The sequence below is a fragment of the Chiloscyllium plagiosum genome, unplaced genomic scaffold, assembly GCF_037043375.1.
Source record: "Chiloscyllium plagiosum isolate Xiang-an unplaced genomic scaffold, Cpla_swu_hap1 HiC_scaffold_16, whole genome shotgun sequence".
NCBI classification, from domain to species: domain Eukaryota; kingdom Metazoa; phylum Chordata; class Chondrichthyes; order Orectolobiformes; family Hemiscylliidae; genus Chiloscyllium; species Chiloscyllium plagiosum.
This window is the reverse complement of record NW_028270154.1, coordinates 46322569-46346723: the sequence shown is the minus strand read 5'-3', so window position 1 is coordinate 46346723 and position 24155 is coordinate 46322569. Positions and strand designations below refer to the sequence as shown.

Here is a 24155-nt window from a genome sequence, read left to right as displayed (position 1 = left end):
TTTATTGTGCTAAATGTATAAGGACCTGAAGCATTTTTTCCTTCCAGCAGTCATGTGATTATAGGTTGGTGTGGAAAGAGTATGCCAAAATTTCTGGCACTTCCACTGCGACATTGAGGAGGAAATCAAGAGCTTGTTCAAGGGTTTCACTCTTGATTCGGGGGTTATGGGTCTGTTTTGCACATCATCCCACCACCCTGGCACCTCCAGATTTCACCATACCATCTATTCTCATAGCAACATCAAGCTTTTCCCCTTTTTCATTTATCGAGGCCTTTAGCTCCTCCAGCTCCCTCCCTGGAAATTCCTCATTGCTTTGCTGAGGGGTTGGGGTTGTGTAGGGTAGAGCAGATCACAATGGAAACTCTCTATGGCAGATACTACAGTACTCCTCCTGAGAATTCCAGCTCAGGCTGTCGAATCTCATCTTTAGAAATTGCTGAAGGGGAACAAATGCACTTGAATTCTGATATCTGTGAGTGATTGAGGATCTAAGAGTCATTGACAGCTTCCTGAAAAGTCAGTACACATCTGAAGGATTTATTTAGTGTGCTCATATACCCACCCCACTTTGAGTAGACTAAAAGCCTTTTCAGCTTATGAAGGCTGATGGATGATGCCAGAGGGTTATTAGCCCAGAATTTAGGCAAATAAATGTCCCCTATAGCTGTGGAGGTCCAGCAATGATAGCAAAACTCCCAGCTTTGGCTGTCTGGCTCTCAGGATCTGTGATGAAACACACAAAATCATTGACTCCTCTAATGGACTTTGGTGACCTTCCTGGTGTATTTGAGGGTGGCTGACTGTGAGGTGCCCATGTTTCCATTGGAACCTTGGAGTGGTCCAGTGATGTAGAAATTCACCACTGCAGTGACTTTTAAAAATACTGCCATCGGATTACCTCCCAGTCCACTGAGAGGTGGGTCCTCCTGAAGCAGCTGAGAAAGGTGAGTAGCAATATCCCTTGACATTCTGAACCACATAGCCTCCATGACATTTGCAGTTATTTCCATCTCTGGTATATTCAATAAAATGGCAATGCTCAGTAACTGACTCCTGATTGCATAAAGGAAATTGTGGACATAAGACAAAGGTCTGGCAAGCACAATCATAATGTGCCCCTCCTGATCTGAGACATTTTGTCCTTTGGAGAGCCTCATACTTTGCATCAACTACACCCTGGTCCCTACACACCCACTGTTTGCCTGTACTTCAGAGCCATCTTCATGTTGTCACCGCTATGTCTCTGGGCATTCCCACATTGACTCTGGAGTGAAGCCATCAGTCTGCACCCTCCTTTACATACTTTTGACCTTCCCTTCATCAACCTTGAATTTCATTACAACAGCCTCTTTATTGACCCTCATGTTTCTTTCCAGCCCCTTTAGTTCACTGGAGAGTTGCCTTCAACATTACCTATTGGTGTCCAGCACTTTGGCCTTGCTTTCCTTCCCATTTCCTTGATGTGCCATCCTTTATCAATAAACTTCCATCATCGTTGATCTACCCTCTGCTATCCCCGACTCTCAGAAACTCACGAGTAACCTGGATCCCCATTCCTGATAAAGGGCTTTTGTCCGAAATGTCGGTTTTCCTACTCCTCGGATGCTGCCTGTGCTTTTCCAGCACCACTCTAATCTTGACTCTGACCTCCAATATCTGCAGTCCTCACTTTCACCTGGATCTCAATCCTGCCAATCATGTTTTACTTCCCATCTGTAGATATTCATCTTCCATAGAAAACATTGAAACATATAATATAGAAGCAGGAATAGGCTATTCTGCCTTTTGGGCCTGCTCTGCCATTCAATATGATCAAGATTGATCATCCAACTTAGTATCCTGTTCCAACCTTCTCATCACATCCTTTTATCCCTTTACCTCTAAGAACCGAATCTGACCATATCTAATATGAAAACATGCAATGGTTCAGCCTCAACTGATTTGCCATGACCCATCTGCCCACTACCAGCAAACCAAACTTTCACTGCCAAAAGCCAATATCAATGCATCAATATCTCCTCTCCCAAAGTCCAACGAAGCTTCCCATGAAAGAAAAGCAGCTACTACTCAATCCAAATCCACCAGGCAAACGATTTCACTTGCTGTCCACCACCTTCTAATCATGAATCTGAGAGCACATGTTTTTGGTTCACTGGAGAGTTACTTGCAAAGTTGCCATGTAATCTGGTGATATTATGTTTTCATGAGCACATGTGAAATGTTAATGAATTAAAAATAGGCTCCCACTGCTTGTTGTTGGTGAGCTTGATCTGCCTTCAATGTACCTCAATCTTAATTCCTTGCTTTCATCCCAACCTCATAAAGCTGACAATTTGCCTTCTATACATTTAACTCCACCAGCCCATCCCGTTTGTTTTCCTGCTGCCAGATTTTAAAACAGTTTTATATTTATAATATCTAATATAAATTATAGGCTAACTAGTCTACAGAGGACCAAACTGAGGAGCAGTATTTTCTCGTTCCTATTATTTCTCTGAAAACTCATATCGGAAGTCAGCTCAATGTAGATAAGCTGTCTAGAACCTTACCAAAGTAGCCATTCATTAGATACTTGACAATCAGTAACCACAGCCAATTTGATCAAGGAATATTTTTAATCAAAGTATGATTCTGTTCTCATGTTATGCTCACATATATGCACTTCCTATTATTTTCTATCGTGATCTGATTTTTTTCTTAATCCAAGTTCACAAAGGTCAATTGTAAGACTCAAGCTATTGACCTGAATGAAATCAGGGGTGAAATATAAAATTTCCTAGTGTGCACTGCTGTAACTGGCAGCATCATCAGCCTGTTAGCCATCAGGGAAACTCAATTCTGATTCTACTCATTGTGATAGAGAAGGAACGTTGAATTAATATTCTGGTGACATGCCAAATGTTCCATAAGTCATCTTTCATTGCCAGAAAGGAAGATTGTCAAAGAACAAAATTAATATACGTGCAAACAAGTTACCCCAGAAGCTGTTATTCAGAAATGTGAACAAAGGGGACCAAATTACATTGCCATTGTGAAACGTTTCACTGAGCTTTAGGCAAATACAAGCATACATGTAGAATTTCACTCAACAGCCTTTGACTGCATCTGAAAAAGCAATAGGTGGTCCACAAAATCTGGCAAGAATTCTGCCCACACAGGTCATCTGAATGCCACATATTTGCACTTGCATAAGATGTAGAAGGTGGGTGCTGATATAGGCAAATGGATTACACATATTTTTTCATACCAACAGATGCATAACTCTATCTGCATGCAGATGGCTATAAGCAGCAACAGTGAGTGTACAAGTAGGTAATATATTAAAGTCAAAGCCTTTGTGAGGAAGACTGCTGGCAATATAGGGTATGAAGGCACAATGAGTGGGGACCAAGAGACTGGAATGATCCTTCACAATTATGGTAATTACCTTCCTTTTGTTTTCATTCTTTACTTCTTTATTCATTTGCTCATTCATTTTGTAACATACAAATAGAAACTGTAATACAACAACTTTACTGAAGGAGGAGATAAGCCAAATAGATAGTATCAGTAACATACCTCATCACACTGTTTGATTATCTTTAACTGGGAAGGGAGGAGCACTTTGTGTGTTGCAGCTGGTAAAGTACAACTGAGAGGAGCAAGGGGAATTAAAAGGTGAAGTCTTTTGGACAGAGAATTAGCTTAAGGGCTTTAGCAGCTGTTGACCCCAGAGCTTTTGAGGTCACAGACTTGCCCTCAAGTTGGTAGGTCAGCATCAGCAGTGACTTTTCAATAAGTTTGGAGACAACTGTCCAACTATGGAGGAATCCGCAACCCCTGCCTGATCCCCTCCTCCACCACTTTTGTTGTTTCCCCACTCTCCCTCTGCCGCTTACCTTTCCTCCTGCCTCTGTTGGCTGCTGCCTTAGGCTGATTCTGCATGTGGCTTTTTCTACCAATGTCATGGCAAGACCTCATTTACAGCAAGCATAACAATCAATTTGGACACTTTAGTCAATCTGTCCTATGGTATACCCTCAGTTCATTCCAAGAATCTAAATTTTTACTTCAGAGTGCCAATGGCTTGCTCTATCAAGATTCTGGTATCAGCTTGCCCCATTAATTAAGTTCATACCACACAACACCAGAAGGAGCCTATTCAGTCCATTGAATTCATGCCAGGTCTCTGTAGAGCATCTAATCAGGCATATCGCCTCACTGTGTTCATGTAGGCCTGCAAATTCCTTAATTGGATGAAGATTTTCCTACTATATAGTAAGAACACAGCTGTGAGTCTATGCATGTAGTGTTATATTTTTGAGATTGATTGGCCCCTATATACTACTTGCCAGTGCTCTCATCTTGTCTTCAGTGTCTTGGGAAGCCTTCAAAACTTGAGGATATTTTGTTAAAACAAAATTGAAATATTATTCTAATCAAGCAGTTACCATACGTTAATAGGTAACTTTTCTCTCTCAAGGAGATCACGTGCAAGCAACCTGCCAGCCCAGTTTGAATTGCTGAATTGAAACTACCTTCTCAGCATATTCACATTTTCACCAAATGTAACTATCCACTAAGGTATTTGTACCTGAATGACTCAACTGTGCACTGCAACCCTGAAGATCTTGCAGAGATTTTGCGATACTGCCTTAGAGTGGCATGAACGTTCAGTCCACTTTTATTTTCTGAACTAGATAGTAATCTTTGTCCACGAGTGATTTACAGAATGAACAAGGGCTATGTAAAGTTCAGCGGCAGTTTCGATAAGTAATCATTGCCATTACAAATGTGTTTGAACATAAATAGGGACAATTCTTTGCCTCAGTACACATCCACTGATACACATCCCCTATTTATTCCAGGATGTCAAAACTCTGGAGGTATAAAGGTGAGTCTTAAGCGAATATCTAAATTGAAAACACATTTGCCTGGCATGTCATATGTGCATACCTTTCCCTCCAACTTGTCCAAAAATGGGCAAATACATCTTCAAATTGGAAGGAAAATTTGCAATGCCAGCCAATGGTGCTTAACTATAGGAAATTGTGCGTTTAATAATGTGGTGGAAATAACTAAACAGCAAAGAGCACAAAATGAATGAGAAATATAAATATGAAGTACAAAACAAATCCACTCATAGAACAACGATCCAACATAATGGAATGGAACTTTCACGCTGTGTCAATTTTTATACTTGCTGAGCATTTGAAGTGCTTTCCGGTGAGTAGGATAAACATATTCCTATGGCATAAATAAGGTGGGTTTCTCATAAAGTATATAGGTACTTTGTGCGGGAAACATTTCCAGAGTGCATTTTGCCATATTCTGCACAAAGAACACATGGCATTAGTAAGTACTTTGTAAACTCTTAATTTGTATCAGGTTAAATATTTCGATTTTTATGTTAGCATCAAGGATTAAACGAATATATTTTGTTAACCAGTGCTCCTACATATCCCTCAGATTCTCTGAGATTAGAAAATAACTATCCAACGCCCTAACCCCACTAAGTATTCATTTGCCCAAATGATTGCAAAGGGAAAACAAAGCACTATCATAAATTTTCTTTTGAACTGAAAATTATGGAAGAGAATTCCATTGGTATGGAAAACTGTAATATCTTAATTGAGTGACAAAAAGCCCTTCAGCAGGTCAAATCACCCAACAGCAATATTCAAGAAGCCTCATTCAGCCTGGTTATATATTACATTTGCTGACACCTTGAAGCAATGATTATCCAGAACACAGAGCGGTTATCCAGAATGTCATGGGAAAATCAATGGACCATGGTGACCTTACCAAACACCTCAACAAAATATGAGAATCATTTTTTAAAAAATGTTAACGAATTATTTTCTTCAAGTAAAATGAAGTGGGTAAAACTTTAGCCCATGGTTTCCTGCCATTAGTTGTAATATTAACAATACTGTTCAAGCTTTGTTGAATCAATGTGCCCACATTAGCAGGATGACCGTGCCTAATTCTCCTCTATGCACGTGATTGTAAATTCCGAATCGACTGTTCATTCAGATATTGTCACTAACAACAAAGCCCCCTGTAATAACGGGGCATGAGGGGATATCTTAAAATAAACTGTGTGCAACTGGACTTCATCACGGAAAATATGGAGACTGCCTGAAGTGAGAATGCAGAGCGCGTCTGTGTGAGGGAGAAAAAAAAGGCTTCGACAGTCCGACTGTGAAACGAAAGATGAAGGCAGTCAGTGTGTGGTGGCTGTGTGTTGATGTGTTGTTTGCTCATTGCAGAGGCTCAGCCCGATCGATGCTCATTGATTGTCCCTGACGAGCTGCTCCAGTTTCCAACCAATGTCAGCGTGTCTCCGGCTCGCCAGGATGGGGAGAAATGAAATTAAAGAAAATCTCTGCCGCTCTGGCAGCGTCGTTTCCACACACTTCACTTGGCAGTGTGCCAAATGCGAGGAGAAGCACATCGAAAAGGTGGACTGGTAATCTGCATTAAGGATCAGAAACGCTTCAACTGTTCTCCTGAACTCCGAGCCACGCTTTCCACACACTGGGAATGCTTCACTGGCCTTCCTGCTAAACAGATTGATGGAATGAAATGTTCCCAAAGATGGTGTTTCTTAAAATCAGGGAAAAAAAAACTCATTTCTGGACAAACTTCTCCCGCTAGTTTTTTTTTTGTTTAAACATTTGAGCGATTCTGCAAAACTGAATTACATGTTTGGAGGCGCGGTTCGAACCGAGTAAAATTGTTTCCACTGGCTGCGTCGGATTACGTGTCAGTTCAAAAGGTTGGGTCTTCGGTTCACGGAGATCCACTTCGGTTTTTGTGGCAAGCTCCAAAATTGTATGAAATGTATTTGCATGTACTTCCAGAGCGATCTGGGATGTAGAGGAAGGCTTGCAGGAATCGGAAGGTTGTAGTCTTCTCACTTTGTGTTATTGAGTGAGTTTTTGCAAGACCGTTACCTTGTTGCAGAGTTTTGCACGGGATTGTTGTTGCTGCTTTAAAGTGTGATTGTGATCTGGGTCTCTGGGTTTGTTTGATCCTCAGTGCTGCAGCTGTTAGACACTGGCTGCTTCAGCACATCCCTCCCTCTGTTGGATCTGCCTTTGGTAGGTGCGGGGGAATAAAAAAAAAGGGCCTGTGTTTGCAAATATGCAGATGTTATCATTGCTGAAATCTTAGTGCGCTGTGGTGGATCAGAGGCAAAAAAAAATGCAATTTTTTGGATGGCCGGTGGGGAAGGAAAGTAGTTGTTTTCTAGCGGATATTGGTTGTATCGTGGCGGTGGTCGCTGTAAACATACGGGTTTCAGCTCATTGTTGGAAATTAAGCAAAAAAAAAGAAAGTATTTGATGTGAAAATGTGCACTCTGCTAAGCTTGTAACTCGTTTAGTCTGACGAAGGTGTGTTTACAGATTTAAAAAAAAACAATGTTTGCATCTGCTTCTTTTTCACTTCGTCTCTTTTTTTTCTTTTATTTTCTACCCCCGTAGAGTTTATCGAGGGCAGTGTTTTCCAGCTCCACCTTCTGTTAAGCGAGGCTTTCCTTTCAAATCCGTGTTAATCAAGAAGTTGCGGGTTTTGTCAATGGGGGGAAAAAAGTCTCCGTGCTCGTTTTATTTTCTTCGCCAGAATCACCATGTCTTTCTGAAACTAGTTGTTGGAATGCTGTTGTGGTTCAGTTCTACGGGATAAATAAATTAGCCGGTAGTTTGCTGAACATGAACAGTGCGCGGGATCAAAGCAGAGCTTGCCTAGTGGTTATGCAAAATGTTCTCGGCTTCCTTTTTAATGGACAACCTTTATGTGGATCGAGTGCTATAGCAGCGATCATGTGAAGTTAGCATGAAACGCTTGAAGAAAATTTTGGAATAAGGAAAATAGGATCAGAATGCAATGGATATTTATCCCATATTTCTGAGCAATATTTTATATAACACCTCATTCTTGGAAACAGAAATGGGTAGAATTTCTGACCGGTCTTAGTGGCTTTTTTGGGTCCTTGAATCACGATTGTATGGAGCAGTTGTTAGGTGCGAACAATTGGCAACATGTTAAGATCTGCAAGATAATGAGGTGGATATCACGGTACATTGAAACAGTTGGTCGGTGCGAACAGTTGGTAAAGTGCAGGGGTTTACCAAGTAATTAGGTGCAAAAAAAATACTTATTTTTCCTGGTTCATAAAGCAAAAAAAAAGTTAATACAAAAGTCAAAATTGAGATCCTACATGATGATGTTAATACATATTTTGGTGAGTTACCTGGATTATTTTAGAACCAATTAGGATATTAAATATAACTGTTTTAAGTCATGCCGGGTATCATATATATGTTGAAAATTTACCATTAGTTATTACATAGTGTAACATCAAAAAAGAAAGCATGTTATAAAGTACTGATTTATGACAGTCTTCAGTGCGTGAGAAAGTAGTTATGCTTCATAGTCCATTGAGCAGACAAGAAAGGTATGACTGGAATGCTGGTCTGCTTAGTTGTTATCAGTTGGCCCAGTAGGAGTGTCATTATTGTCCTCTGGGAAGGAGAAAAAAAGAGAGAAAAAGGAGAGTCCCCATTTCTTTATCTGCCAGATAGTTACGTACTTCATAAAACATTCGATAATACCAAGAGGGAATAGAAGCACACTTGATGGTATCCTTTATCCAGTGATAGTATGGCTTATCAACATCTAGTGGTAGGTGAAGAGTATTTATTTGGCTGAGGTTTCGGAAGACAGTTGGGGCCCATGTGCTCCTCAATGTGAGCCATTGCCTTCAGGAAGGGAGAAACTTGGGAACAAATTGTAATGAATGTTTTTGTATCTCAATAAAATATATTGCAGTTCAGATTTTTGCATCTGGAAGTGTTAATTTTGGCTCACATGAGTAATTCCTTCGCATGTAAAGGCAAAGAATACATGGCAAAAAAACAAAGCAACACCTCTGTGGAGGGGAATGAAGCCTGGCAATAGTGGATCAAATGTTTCATATGTGCAATTCCCAATTTTCCCTTCCATCGATTTCAATCAAAAAGAGTTTGACCTTCACCACCAAAACTAAGATATTCCCATTGTCTTTAAGCAACAGGACAATTGATTATGCCCTGTTCATTTCAGTAACAGTAATAATAGTCTTTAGAACTCATCTCAAAACTATGCATCAATGTCTGGTCTTTAGTTATCTGGAGAACCTTATGCTGCTGTTCTGTAGTGGGCATATGCTTGTTGAATAACTACATATAGTGTGATTAGTGGAACCTGCTTTTGCTCTGTACTAAATCCTTACATTTCAATGTTCCAAGGAGTGGCTAGCCAGAATGGGTAATCATTCGATTTTTGGGTTATAAGTTTAATTTTAAGATAAAAGGTTTTGTTTGGTCAATTGGAAACATGTAATGTAATCTTAACCTTTTTTTATACTGGGAGATGAACAGTCCACACATGTATTTAGTTCATATCAATTAAGATCACATTTATAGTGTCTAATTAATTATACTTGTAAATAAAATATATTGCTGCAATCTTTTAGTTTGCATTGATTTTTACATACCATCTATCCTTTATATACACTTCACTTTACTGTGACTGCACAGACGTCTCTCCCAATAGCTGTGATTCAGCCTTCACTGATCTCCACCACTGATTAGTTCGGTCTGCAGCAGAAGGAACGTAAGGAGGACTCTTACCTCTCATGTTTTTTCACAGGACTCGGGGCTAATGATTCTGGTAGTTCAGTGCTAATACTGGATGAGGCTTTTTTCCTATTTCTAGAGATTTGTTATGGGCCTTACATGACAAGGATACTTAATTACCACTTAACATTAGTGGCTCCACTTTTGGCCCTTTCAAATGAGTATTTTTAAAGAAACAAGGAATATGTTTAGGCAGAGATATCAAGCAGATAATATTGCTGAAGACAAATAGCTGTATTGTGAAGCGTTTTTGGAAAGTGTATGATCAAGTATCTGAATGAAAATAAAGAACGTCTCTAGTGGAAGAGGTACATGTCTAATGATTTAAGTAGTACACTTCCCTAATAGTCCTCCTCCCTTGCTAGATGCAGTCGCCCCTCCTTGACTGTGGTAGCAGTTTCAGTATGAAACCCAATACACTGTCAGAAGAAGCATTATAACAGCTTTTTTTTTCTCCTTGCCTTTATTTGAACTGTTATTCATTTATTAAGTACTGAAGATTACTTTGAAATACAGACACAATTTGAAATTAATTTTGATTGTGTTTCTCAAATGCCTAATGTTTGCTGGAATTTGTTAGGAATATTATTAATTTAAGTGTTTTGGTAAAAGTAGAGAGAATTTTTATTGGTAAAAAATATTTTAAAAGTGTTAACTCTTGATTCCCTTAAATGTCTGTAATTGTTACTTAGAAAATGTTTGAAGGTAGAAGAGAAAACAGTTTTTCCAATCATTAAATCTAGGAATTATCAACAGTGTGCCGATAATACAGTATTTTCTCATTTATTTATCACATGCATGTTGCCCTTTTCTTATTGACGACAATGACTTTGTTAACACTATTTTGTTAAAATTAGTATATTTTAACAGTGCAATCTATCTGTTCAGAAATGTATCAATATTCCAAGTGCCACAGATAAAGTTTCTCTTAAAACTGTCAACATTTTTGTTTATTCATAGAGCTCATTAGTGAGGAAGAAATTGAAAATCCTAGGCTGTTATTTTTAAGCTTAGAGTTATTTATATAATACTGACTTTGTGTTTACAACATAAACGGAGTAACCTGCAGGTAATGGTTTACAGTCAAAAGTATATGACAGATTTTTTTGGTAATTAGTACTTGTTAATTAATATGTAATTATAAATATTGTGAATTGAAAAGATACTATTACAGAAATAAACATGTTGAAATAGCAACACATGACCTGATGTATGATTATTGCAACATTAAAATATTTGTACACTGGTAAAATAACTGTTTAAAATAAAGCGTAGGTGCAGCTTGTAGGCAAGGAAACATTTTAGTTAAATATATGAATCAGTTGTTCTTTTAACATGAGGAGATCAGTAAGTATGTAACTCCTATTTTTACACAACTCTGAGAGGGTCTACACCTGATAGTCCATGCAAACTTGTAGTGAAATGCTAAGGTGATGTTTTTATTTGAGTTCCTTTTTGACTTCAGCCCTGCTTGCCTACCCTGGTCAGGTGAGAGAGTACCATCCAGTGTAGCTCCCTCGCTTCAGCAGACTTGTTTACTCAGTGAGTCTTCACCCCCTACATTGTGTGTGCTTATGTAAAGAAGTGCCTTGGTTCTGAAGGAGCCAAGTTGCTGAGGAAGTTTGTCTTCACTACAGCTTGGGGAGAGAAGTCTACCCCTCCAGGCCCATGTCATCATATTAGTCAGGCCTGTTAACACATATGTTCCATTTTTGCCTGACAAAATTACAATCTTAAATGTAATCCCAGGTGGCTGCCAATGTATTAATGATATGTTAATAAATGGAAAACAGCAACCCAATTTTGAAGATCAGGAAAGCTGTCCAGCCTAAAAGTTGTTGAAAACTTAACAGCAAGACTTTGCCCCAACTTTTACCTGCTAACCAATTAAATTCCCTTACTTGTCCTTCTAAAAGCAGCAGGCAGTTGCATCCATTATTTCAGTTTCTCCCTCTACAAATACTGCCAGATTGTTTGACTATTTGAGCATTTTCTGATCTTATTTCAGACTTCAAACATTGTGTCTTTTTACTTTTGTCATAACTTTACACTTTGATTCAGTTCTAGATTTTCTGCATTAAACATGGAAATCAAATCTTGCCAGATAATTTCTTTAATCAATAGAAGTTGGGAAAATGTAAAACCAATTTACATCTGAGGAAAAATCATTTTCTTCAGTCAGTTGCCTCTGTTCTTCAGCCAAGACTTGGGTGACAGCTCAGAGATTTTTTCATAATCTTTTATTTTTCACTGGTCCAACCTGTATGGGTCATTGGCTATTGCATCTTCACTTCTTGTCTCATGACATGACTTGTTTTATATGTATTTAGTGTGTTGTCTGAAGTCAGAAAATAAAATTATGTGTATTGAGTACATGGTAGGCACAAGACCTTTTGCAGAATATGCTTAGTTTTGCTTTGTTTGTTTGTCCTGACTGAAGTAATTAAACATTACAGAAAAAACCTATTCCTGATGTTTGTAGATACCTAATTAGCTGTCCAGGTTGCGTATGTTGTCCGTTTATCCATTGTTAATACTGTTAGCACAGTAGACAATTTATTCCTCTTTTCCTCTTTTGAAGACATTAATTTCTGCAATGAGTGATTCTGTAGATCTCAGTCCTTTACCTAAGTGTGTTTTTTTTTTAAATGTAAACCTAGATTATAGTTGTTGCAGGGAATGTTCCACCATGGGACATCTACAGAAGACCTGAATCCAACCTCAATCAATGCCCACATTCACATTCTTAACCAGAGAAAAATGATAGCAAGATTTCTGCTCTTGATTGCTGACTTTAATCTCCTTAACTGAATTGTGATTCCTCCTGTAACCAATCAGGCACAGATTGGCTAGTTCAACCAATGCTGTTCTTTAAGACAATTTACTCCTTTAACCAACTGAGACTATGGTGCAATTTTTATGTGGAGCTTGTGAAGAAAATCGTTCCTTTTACTCAACCATGCCAACTTCACAGTAAGACTCACAAAATAGTTTATTTTATGGAGGGAAATGTGTTCTTAAAGTGTTTGGGCGGAGCTAATAACATCTTTGGTGTTCAGGTTGGTGCTTGTTCTTCTTCAGTAGAGAACTTAAAGAGAAAATTGAGTATTGTCTGTGTTAACAAAAAGGAAAAATCCACCATGATTTAAACTGGCAAATCCCAGAACACAGCAGAGAAATATGTATGCAAGTTAATAGAAAATAAATATTGTTCTGGTCCAACTTAGTAGACAAGTGGAACAATTATTATCGTGGCTCAAAACTTTCTCACCTAATGCTCAATTAAGCAGAAAATTAGAATGTTGCTTTATGCATATAAAAAGAATAGAACAAATGGAGGCAGGATTTTCCTTTCAGCATGATCGTATTGTTTCCTGACCTGGACCTGATCGAGCCTCTGGGTGGAGATAGTGAAAACCCCTGATTTTATAGAGAGTGGGATTGGTGGCATGTGAGTGGCTACAGGAAGTGTGAGTGAGTTTGAAAGAGTGCTATCCTTATTTAAACTCACTCCAGCAGCTACCCTTGTGGCTGCCATTTCAATCCATTATTTGATGGGTTAAAATGGGGCAGCACTGATGGATACTTGGAACTCAAGCTAGAACTAGTCCTCACTTTGTGGACATAGATTGCATCCATGGTCATCCACAAGATTCTCTAGACTTTGGAACAGTTTTCATGGATCACGCAGTGGTTAATGTAACCCCACTGTTTAAAAGAAGGAGGTAGAGGGAAAACAAAGTTTTTAGACCAGTTAATCTGACATCAGTAGTGGGGACAATATTAGACTTCATTATAAAAGATTTGATAGCAGACTACTTGGAATACGGTGACAGGATTGGACAGGCTCAGCATGGATTTATGAAAGGGAAATCATGTTTGATAAATGTGCTGGAATTGTTCAAGGATGTAACTAATGCAGAAGGAGAAACCAGTGGATATGACTTCTCAGAGCTTTTAGAAGGCTTTTGATAAGAACCCACATTAGACATTAGCATGTAAAATTAAAGCACATGGGACTGGGGGTTGTGTACTGAATGGATAGAGAACTAATGGTAAAGAGGAAACAGAGTGGAAATAAACTGGTAATATTCCGAGTGGCAGGCAGTGACTAGTGAGGTACTGCAGGAATTAGTGATTAGACCCCCAATAATTCACAATATACAGTAATGATTTAGATGAAGGAACTAAATGTAACAACCCTTAACTTTGTAAATGACACAATACAAGGTGGGAGGGTGAACTGTAAGGAGGATGCAGAGATGCTTCAGTGTGATTTGGACAAATCGACTAAATAGGCAAATGCATGACAGATGAAGTCTACTGCAGATAAATATGAGATTATCCACTTCAATAGCAAATACAGGAAGGCAGATTCTTATCAGAATGGCGATAGATTGGGAAAATGGGAGGTGCCATGAAACCTGGGTGTCTTTGTACACCAGTTGCTGTAAGTAATATTGCAGATGTGGCAGGCAGTGAAGAAGGTAGATGATATGTTGGCTTTCATAGCAAGAGAATTCAGCTACAGGAGCTGACATGTCTTGTACAGGGTCTTCGTGAAACTACACCTGGAGCACTGTGCAGTTTTGGCCTGTTTCTCTGAGGAAAAAATGTTCTAACTGTGGAGGGAGTGCAATAGACCATTTCCTGGGATAGCAGGACTGACATATGAAGAGAGACTGAATCAGTTAGGCCTGTATTTACAGGAAGTTGTGATTTCATAACTACGTCTAAAATTCTAACAGAACTGGACAGGGTAAGCACAGGAAGTGTGTTCCCGATGACCAGGGAGTCTGGAACCAGGGGTCATAGTTTAACGATACTTTTGTAAGCTAATTAGGACTGAGAATGAAATATTCTTTCACCCAGAGAGTGGTGAACCTGTAGAATTCTCTGCCACAGAAGGTGGTTGAGGCCAAAATATTTTGTTTTCCAGAAGGGGTTAGGCATACAGGTCATTCTTCTATAATGTGACAGTTATGTTCCTCTGCAATCTCCTGCTATAGAAAATCATGCTATGTGAAACCACGACTGAAATCACACTGTGGAAGGTTGCGTTATGGAAAACCCAGTACACCTGTTCAGAAAATTTGCATTATACAAACAACGTCCACAGTTTATGTATCACATTATAGCTAATTTGTGCTGATGAAACGCATGTTATAGAGGAACTATTGATAGTTCTTGGGGCTAAAAGGATCCAAGATTATTGAGGAGAGAACAAGGAAAGGGTACCAAGTTGGATGACCAGCCAATACCATACTGAATGGCTGAGCAGGCTCAAAGGGCTGCTCCTATTTTCTATGTTTTCAGACCTATGTGATCTCTTCAGTGAAGGAGCAGCAGGTGGTAGGAGGAGATTAGCCCTCTTAGACCCAGCAGGCCGGATGGAGGCTGCTGCCGCAGTTAGCAGACCATCTGTGGTGCACAGGAACTGAATCAGTTGCAGGAAGAGGTTCAATATCTTTATTCGTTCTGGCACTGAACGTTCAGGACAAACTTTGCAGACACCCTCCTGTAGACAGTCAGGAGCCTGAGATCTAATGCAGCTCCTGAACATGGGAGGTATGTGCAAGAGCCCTTACCATATAAACAAAGCTCAGAACCTTCATGCTGCTGAGATCCTACCAGCATTGATATTTGCAACTTCTCATCTGTATGAGCTGTTGGCATTGGCCAGAGAGGCCAGCAATGCCTTATCTCTTTCTCTTTTGTTCTTATAGGAGAAAATTGGCACATAATATCCATGAGTGGGCCCAGGTGGGCAGAAATATTCCCTGGCTGTCAACTGGAAAAGGGAACAATGGAGATGCTAGGGCTGCTGGCGAAGAACAAGTTGGGGAAGGTGAGAAGGGCTTTCCTCATTAAGTGGTGCATTATATCATTTGTCCACCTGACAAGTATGTATTGGGAAATATGCACTGTGCAGAGCTTCTGTTCTTGAAGGCTAGCTCTCATGGTTTCTTGTGTCTCCCGTAGGTTCTGACCTGAGGTGCCACAGCAGACTCCTTCACCAAGTCTGGGACAGCCAATGCCAGAGTAGAGCTCAGTCTAAGCACTAACTCATCTCAAAAGTGCACCCTCCACCTGTGCAGGTTCTGGCTCTTTGGAGGTCCTTATATGTGATTACATAACATGGCGCTGGGTGATGAGTGAGCACTTCATGGATGAGCAGGAAAAGGTAAAAGTGGCAGCAATGGGCAGTGCCCCCTTTGGAGGATCGAGGACAAACAAAGCTCTGGTCAGCTGAATGCAGATGCATGACACAGGGAGTTGGAAAGGATGCTACAGTTAGATTAGCTGTAAGAAAGGTACTCCTACAGGTTAGACGTCCCAATGGCAGTGAGCAGACATGGACTCAGTGTTGAGGAATCGATCCAGCTCATGTGTGCCATTGTAGCCAATGGGATTTGACTGTATTAACTCTTCATGGAAAGAGTGACCAATTTCATGGGGAAATCATGTGTGGCAGCATGTGCAGTGCATGCAGGAACTGGTGCATTGATGTTCGTATGCCATGCTTAGGCTCTGATTGGTCTGTGGTTCTAATGGTGGAGAGATACTTGGAGGAAATGCCACTTGTACCTCAGCTGGTGCTCTTCTGTGGTAGTCTGGAGTGCTAGCCAAGAGCTGAGGCTGTCACTGAGGAGAATGAGAGTGCCATCCTCATGGGGCACAATCATCATTGGCCCCCTTGGGTCCTCTGATGGAGTATCCACTTCTCCCTGCAGTCATGTCAGTGCAGTACACAAGAGAAGTGCATTCATTCAAATTCTCCTTCCACACTGCGAGGTCCACATTGGGAATGACTGCCACATGTGTTTCAGCCAATTGAAAAAATCAGTGAGCTGGATGAGCCCACCAGATCTAGTGCAAAACTGGGAACACTGCAGAGAAGGTGCTGAAAGCAGAGACCAGTATATATTGCAGAGCACCAAGTGGGTTATTGTGCAGTGTTTGCCTTTTTGAACAACGTGTAAATATTGACACATGAAGCCAAATGTGTGTGAGCCTTTTATTAATGATGTTACGTTGAAGGAGGGATAAGGGTCTGTGATTAGTGACATTGAAACTTCTGGACAGATGTGTTTTAATCATTGTTGGTAGGAGTTAAAGTTTCTTGCAGATATGTTCTCATAGGCATCTTAAAGTGAGTTCCATCCAATGTTTGGGTTGGAGGGGTCTCGGCTGACATGTGCCTGGATCAGATGATCCTGAATGCTAATGTTGTCCTGATATCACTCTCAAACCTTGTTTACTTTCCTGTGCAGTCAGGAAATTTCTTCCTTCTCCTCATCCTTCCATCAATGAGCTGTGTCCTTTGAATGTTTCAGTGTCTTCAATCTGGAGAGCTATGTTTGGGGAGCTCAGCAAATCACCACTGTACATGAGGGCTTTACAGGAGTGTACTGTCAGGTACCATCTGACCAGTCCAGGCACTGAGACCACACCTTTAGAATCCACATGGCCTACTGGTTAATGCTTTTGAGATGATGACTTTTAACATCTCAGTTTTGAGTTCTCGAAGAGGGGTGAGTAATCATCTCTTTAACAGATATCTCCTAAATCTATCAGTTGTGTTTTTGGGGTTGAATAAAGAACTAGAGCACCTTGGGCTGCCATTGAGTGAAGTGATCATGGCTGCAGTCAGAAAGGTGAACACTCAGACACAGGAAACTCTTGTTGTGGTCACAGACCGCTTCAACATTGAGACAGTAGAAGACCTTCTATTGATGAATCTCATCAGACATTCAGATAGTGTCTTAATGGTTACTTCGGTGCAATTGATACAGTTCTGCATCTGGGGGAATTCAGAGATGGAAACAGAACGCACTGACCGATTTGGTTTTGAGGTCCAGTTGTCTGGAATTGTATGTACTGCTCAGATTTCTTAAGACAAACGGGCATTTATGAGATCTGCAGCTGATCCTTGGAAGGAGCCAGACCAGATGAGGTTACTGGCCACAGTGACTGGCAGCTTCCAGTGCAGAGCAAGCAGTGCTGTTAGGTGTGAGGTTTTCCACAATAAGGGAACACATTTCTGTGACTATCTGCCTGGAGCGTTGAAGTGTCCTGCAGTGCTGTGTTTTTTTTTGGTTTTCTGCATGTATCTCTGTCTTCAACTTCCTATCTGATGCTGAGGAATGGTCCTCTTTGCCTTCCTATCCCCTGTCATTCTTATCTACCTGCATGATGCCCAGGAGGATGTTGCTTCTTATCAAAGTTAGAGAGTGGCACATCTATTTGGCAGCTGCTGTTTTCTTTTTGTCTGGGTGGCCTCTCAGTTATGTTTGAAAGCCTTGCCCCCTCCTCTTATGCCACCGTGGTTCCAGCCCAGCAACAATCTCATGCACTGCCCAAGTGCTTTCTGATGACTCTTCCTGCACTGTGCCAATACTAAATCTGCCTTTCTACCATTCCAGCTTTCACCTGATTCTCAGAGCTTGCTATAACTGGCTCCCCACTGTTTGTCTGGCTTCATTTACATAGTCTGCCCGAGCAGACAGCTGCTATCAACATCTGAAAACTGTCCTGAATGAGCTTTCAGATGAGCATAACTGCAATTATTGCCAGATTAGGAATGTTCTGGGGACCACCCTCCTACTGCATGGGTGAAACATGCTGGTGATGGAAAACCAGCACATCATTTGATGGCAGTAGTTTCAATCACTATTCAGTTACTTTCCTATTCAGTGCTTTTTATTTGAACAGAATAGAACACTCGAGCATTATTGATGTGCAGAGAAATATATTTTGAAATTTTGCAACCATCAAGAGTGGTGTAGCAAATTTTAAAAGTGCAGTGACTTATATAACTGCTAAATGTTTGAATTTGTTTATATAAGCTTCATACCCTAACTGTAGAGCCACAGCCTCATATTTTAATATATTCATTATATTATCCAAACTGTGGTTTAACCATTAAATAAAAACTTCCAGACAGTCATCAGAAAACTCTCTATCAAGGCAGTAATTGAATCTTAAAAATACGTTTTTCATCTGTTAAAGATAAAATATATTGTTTTTATTCAAATCATGGACAGGTTGTTTGAATATGTTAGCATATTACAAATTTGTCAATCTTCAGATGAATTTTCGGGAGAAAGAATAATAATTTTAATGAAGACTTCCCATGGGAAAGATTGCAAGTTTAAAAAATAATGCAGCTGCCAGCGTTTTAGAAGTTATCCTACTGCATGGAAGTTACCACTGACACTTGGGATTATTTTGAGTAACATTTGTTTGTTACTTACTCGTTGCTTAAACAAAATAAAACTCACCTTAAGCAAAATGAATGATTATTCTCATTCAGTTACTAAAAATATAGTGTGAATGTTTGTTAGGCCTTTTAAATAGACACTGGTTGACTGATATTATTCTGTAGATTTCAATACAGTAATGTAGAATTGTCAACCTTGCTAAAAAGCTACCCTAGTTTTTTTTTATACCCTGTTCTACTGGAGAAAAATTCAAAATTCTAACATATCACATAAAAATTGAAATATGACATCTTGTCCAAATTTATTAACTTTCATGTAGTTCCTGTACTGATCAGGATTCCATGTTGACTGATTTCATTGGATATGTGTGTGTGTGGGTGTGTCACTGGCAAGACCAGCATTTATTGCTCACCCCTAATTATCCTTGAACTGAGTGGCTTGGTAAGCCATTTTGGAGGACATTTAACAGTCAGCACCATTACTGTGGATCTGGAGTCACATATAGGTCAGACCAGGTAAGGATAGCAAATTGCATTTCATAAAGGACAGTAATGAACCAGATAAGTCTTTACAGCAATAGCAGTGGTTTCATGGCTGCTGTTAATGAGATTGGCTTTCAATTCCAGCTATTATGTAATGGAGATCAAAGGAGTTGCATCCTTGTTTATTTTTTCTCCATGCTTTGTCAATAAGAATATGGTTTTTGCAATGTCTTTAGCAGAAACAACAATACAAGGTACTTCACAGAAACATAATCATAAAAGGAAATGCAAGTTGAAATGTAGAGGGAAGGAAATATTAGAAGTGACTGAAAAATGAGTTAAAGAAATGGGTTTTCGAAAGGTCCTGAAAGTGAAATGAATATAGGAGAGAATTTAGAAATTAATCTGAAAGCAGAATCCAGAAATAAATTAAGATTTGGCAGTGTGAAGCATGCTGAAGAATAAGGGATTACAGCAAGCACTTTTTCAGAATTTCCTTTAATCAATTATCTTTTCCTCCCTTAAGCAAAAGGAACGATTCTGCTCATTCAGTTACTAAAAAGATAAAGTGTGAATGTGTGATAATAAACACTGATCTATTAATGTATTGTAATTCTGTATGTTGTGGACACAATAATGCAGAATTGTCATCCCTGCTGAAAAACTAGTCAATTCATGTGGTACTAAAGCTAAATAAGTGAATGTCGCCATAGTCCCAGAGGCTGCTTTTTCATGAGAAAAAAAATGATTGGCAGTGACTTTAACCTGAAGGTCACCATGCCCCAAGCAAGAGGTGAGATTGCGAAGGTGGGACCCTCATGGTGACCTCAGGTCTTACAGGAATTGAACCATATTGTTGGTATCTCTCTGCATTCCAAACTAACCAAGTAATCCCAAAGCTAAAATTCGTTTTGTGAGACAATAGTTTGTCCATCAAGAGAAAGTAGTCTCTGGATACTTTGAAAACCAGCAGTTCACAACAAGAAAGAGGTTGAAATTGAATTAAGAAGAGCTGCAAATTGGTTACCAAATTCAGGATTCATTATACATTACAACCATTTTGCTTTCCATTAAAGCCAGCTCGGATTGTGTAATGGACAGGGAATGCATTACCAGCTGTGGTGTTCCACTGGCCAAAGTTGGATTTCACTGCCACCTGTTTTCTTTTTCTATGCTAAGGTCTGGGGATGTCGTAATCAAAAAAAAATTAATGATTTATTTTATTTAGGATTGAGATAACAGGAGAAAATCAGCCAGAAATTAAACACATTCCAGCCCTCTTTTGGAACTGGTTTCCTTCCATTTCTCCTGGTGTCACTGGCTCATACAAAGCTATAGCCAGGAAATAGATGACCTGTTCCAAGGCCAGCACCAGTGTATTTGTGAACATGTTGCTGGTTAAACAAAAAGTACTTCCAAAATGCAGTTTTCATTTGCCTCCATTGCCACATGTTGTGGGGAGAAACTAGGCTGTGCCCTGTAACTCAAATAGCAACATGGCTGAAATTGAGAATTCATGACTGAAGAATTGAGTGTATTTCCCCCTGACTCTCTAAGCCCCTATATTGGTGATCTCAGATTAGATGTATTTATGAAATCTGCACTTAAGTAAAACAAGTAGCTAGTGACAAGCGTTCACGAGTGTCTCCAGCATGAAATGATTGAGTGTCGAATGAGTGCTACAATAGCTGCTTTGAGGTAACAAATGGAGATAGTAGTTGAATATCTTCACAGAAACTTTTCTTAAATTTTTGATTTTGAAATTTAGTTTGTAGCACAGTTATTTGTAATTTAATTTTTTAAACTAATTTCATACAGCATTTGTTGCAAAGTTATAAAAATTTAAATGCATAAATGTGTCAGGAGTTCTGAAATATATGAATTTATAGGATGTTAAAAATGGTCATGAAATTCTGCAATCTCTTTGCATATCATTTCAAAATTATGAAACATTTGGAAAATTATTTTTGTAATGTCTTGTTTTATCTAACAAGTAAGATGACACCTTAAAAAAAAACTTTACTAAGATTTGCTGTAAAGGTAAGGCCAAGGATAACTATTTTTTATTTCCTTTATTTAAAGAGCCTCGTCGTCCTTTGGGTAACTGCAGAAGGTTCACAGAGGTTCTCGAATCAGCTGTTCAGTTAGTGAAGATTTGCAACATTTTTCCAGGTGAATTTGGTAACCGAGAGCTGCTTCACATAGATACTTCATAATTTTGGTTTTCAAAATACTTCCGAATCTTTAATGATGTCTAATGCCGGCAAACTTACTGAGCAACAGATCTCTCAGACCATAGATCCTTTGGAAAAAGATAACTCTAAGGATGATGAACTTACTGCTGAATTCGAAAAAAGGAGCAGAAGTGGTATAATAAATGAGCCATTAAGCAAAGTTCTAAAGAAACCTCGTACATCAACTCGCTTTTCTACATTTGGCAGTACTAGCTCAATGATTGGGCAATTGCAGAATGGAAGTATCTTAGTACATGGAAAAGAATCAACTGTTGTTCCAAACAGTACTACCTCAAAGCACAAAAGAGTCTCTCACTTGCTAGACAAATCTGACAGGTCACTGGAAAGCTCATCAGAAATACAGAATGAAGTGCACATTGCTTCTTCAGACCTTCAAAAGCAGGTAGAACCTGAGCACATTTTCCTCTCTAGTGAGCGAGAAGCTGGGATTTCTGACATGGAGGTGGTATCAGCTGCCGAAGCAATCAGCAGTCCTGTTGATCTACCCTTCATGGGTGGAATTCCCTTGAATCCTGGTGTTTTTATTATGACTCCTGCTGGGATATTCATGGCAGATAGTGCACTTCAAATGGCCGGTCTGGTAGAATATCCATTGCAGAATGACCTTGCTTCAGCCATTCATTCTGGGAAAAAGAAGAGAAAGAGATGTGGCATGTGTGAGCCCTGCAGAAGAAGATTAAATTGTGAGGAATGCAGTAGCTGTAGAAATCGCAAAACCGGCCACCAAATTTGCAAACTGCGAAAATGTGAGGAACTTAAAAAAAAGCCAACAGCGGCGTTGGAGGTAAGGGTAACTCGAAAAAGATTTTTGATTAAGTTATTTTCTTTTCCCCCATGTTTGGAAAAAAAACTGGGTGATTAAATGGTGGTGCTTGAATGATTCACATAGTCATCAATGCATTGAGATTGTTTTTGATATCTCTGCTAATTATACAATAATATTTATTCTATAGAATTTCCCTTTCAGGAGCACAAATTCTGCTTCAGCAAAAATTTCAATGTTTCTGCATTTGTGCAAATGACAATATGTTCTGTTTCTAAAATTGATCCTCAATTGTTGTAAAACCACCCTCTTCTTTTTTTTTTAAAAAAAATATCTGCAGTCTGGACCTTAATTAGCAATTATTGATCCACAGTCACACACGATATTATTGAAAATAACCCCTGAATGTTGTAAATATTTGATCTTTTAAAGATGTGGGTTTTACTGCGACACTACCTGTTGGTTTGTTATAGCGTTATACAGCATGGAAATAGACCCTTCAGTGCAAGTTGTCCATGCCAACCAAATATCCTAATATGATTTAGTCCCATTTGCTAGCATTTGGGCCTTGTCCCTCTAAACCCTTCCTATTCATATACCCATCCAGATGCCTTTTATATGTTGTAATTATATCAACCTCCACCATTTCCTCTGGCAGTTTGTTCCATACACGTACCACCCTCTGCATGAAAAAGTTGCCTCACCTAGGTCCCATTTAAATCTTTCCACTCTCATCTTTTAAACCTGTGCCCTCTAGATTTGGACTCTTCTCCTCTTAGGGGAAAACGACCTTGGCTTCACCCAATCCATGCCCCTTATGATTTAAAACTTCTATAAGGTCATCCTGCATCCTCTAATGTTCCACGAAAATGGCCCCAACCTATTCAGCCTCTTCCAATAGCTCATACCCTCTAATCCTGGCAACAAACTTGTAGATCTTTTTCTGAACCCTTTTAAATTTCACAACATCTTTGCTCTGCAGGGGGTGGGGGGGGGGAGACCAGAATTGAATGCAGTCTTGTAAAGGTAGCCTCACCAATGTCCTGTACAGCCACAATATGACATCCCAACTCCTATTCTCAATGCACTGACTGATGAAGGCAAGTGTGCCAAAAGCCACCTTCACCATCTTGTCTACCTGTGATTCCACTTTCAAGGAACTATGCACCGGTACCTGCACCCCTAGGTCTCTGTTTGGCATTGCTCCCCAGGACCCTACCATTATCTGTATAAGTCCTGCCCTGGTTTGCCTTGTTGCTACTACATTACTAAACAAAAAGATAGTTAATAGTTTTCTTTTCAATGAACATACCATGTTTTAATTTTTTTTGTATTTGCAAGTGTGTAACTAAAGATTAATTTGATATGTGTAATTCTGTTACTAACAGTGGAAAAAATTAATTCCAAGAACAGAAGAGACATGTAGTATGTTGGGGAAATGTATTTACGATTACAACAAAAAATGGTATGGACGGGAGTAATTTTAAAAACGTTAGCTGGCTTATTAATCTCTGTCTTCAAGGCTTACAATGACTCACATTGCATAGATTTCTGTACCTTGGCATTTTTGTCATTCAAGTTTATGTTTCACTTTTCCATTGGAAACTTAGGTGTTTGGTCTGTATCTTCTAATGACATACTTTCATTTGGATTCTGATCATAAGTAAATAATTATAACTTTTTGACAACAGAATATAACAACTGATGCCTAACATCTATGCTGATACCTCCAATAGGATTGTAGTCAGTGGAACTGAAAGTTG

General features: G+C 39.4%; 1 protein-coding gene across 10 annotated transcripts in view; it reads left to right on the top strand.

Moving 5' to 3' along the window:
* Positions 1–2689: 2689 nt before the first annotated feature.
* LOC122556666 (CXXC-type zinc finger protein 5) overlaps positions 2690–24155 on the top strand; it is a 39620-nt gene continuing 18154 nt past the window's right edge. The window contains exons 1-5 of one of the 10 annotated variants that reach the window (XM_043703664.2): positions 2690–6918; positions 15395–15516; positions 15651–15852; positions 17006–17203; positions 21457–22413. In XM_043703664.2, the coding sequence (XP_043559599.1) occupies positions 21622–22413 (792 nt within the window). In that variant the 5' untranslated portion in view covers positions 2690–6918; positions 15395–15516; positions 15651–15852; positions 17006–17203; positions 21457–21621. Of the gene's footprint in view, positions 8234–15394; positions 15517–15650; positions 15913–17005; positions 17204–19295; positions 19408–21456; positions 22414–24155 lie in introns of those variants that run through there. The other 9 variants (XM_043703668.2, XM_043703666.2, XM_043703662.2 and 6 more) reach the window with 9 other exon arrangements.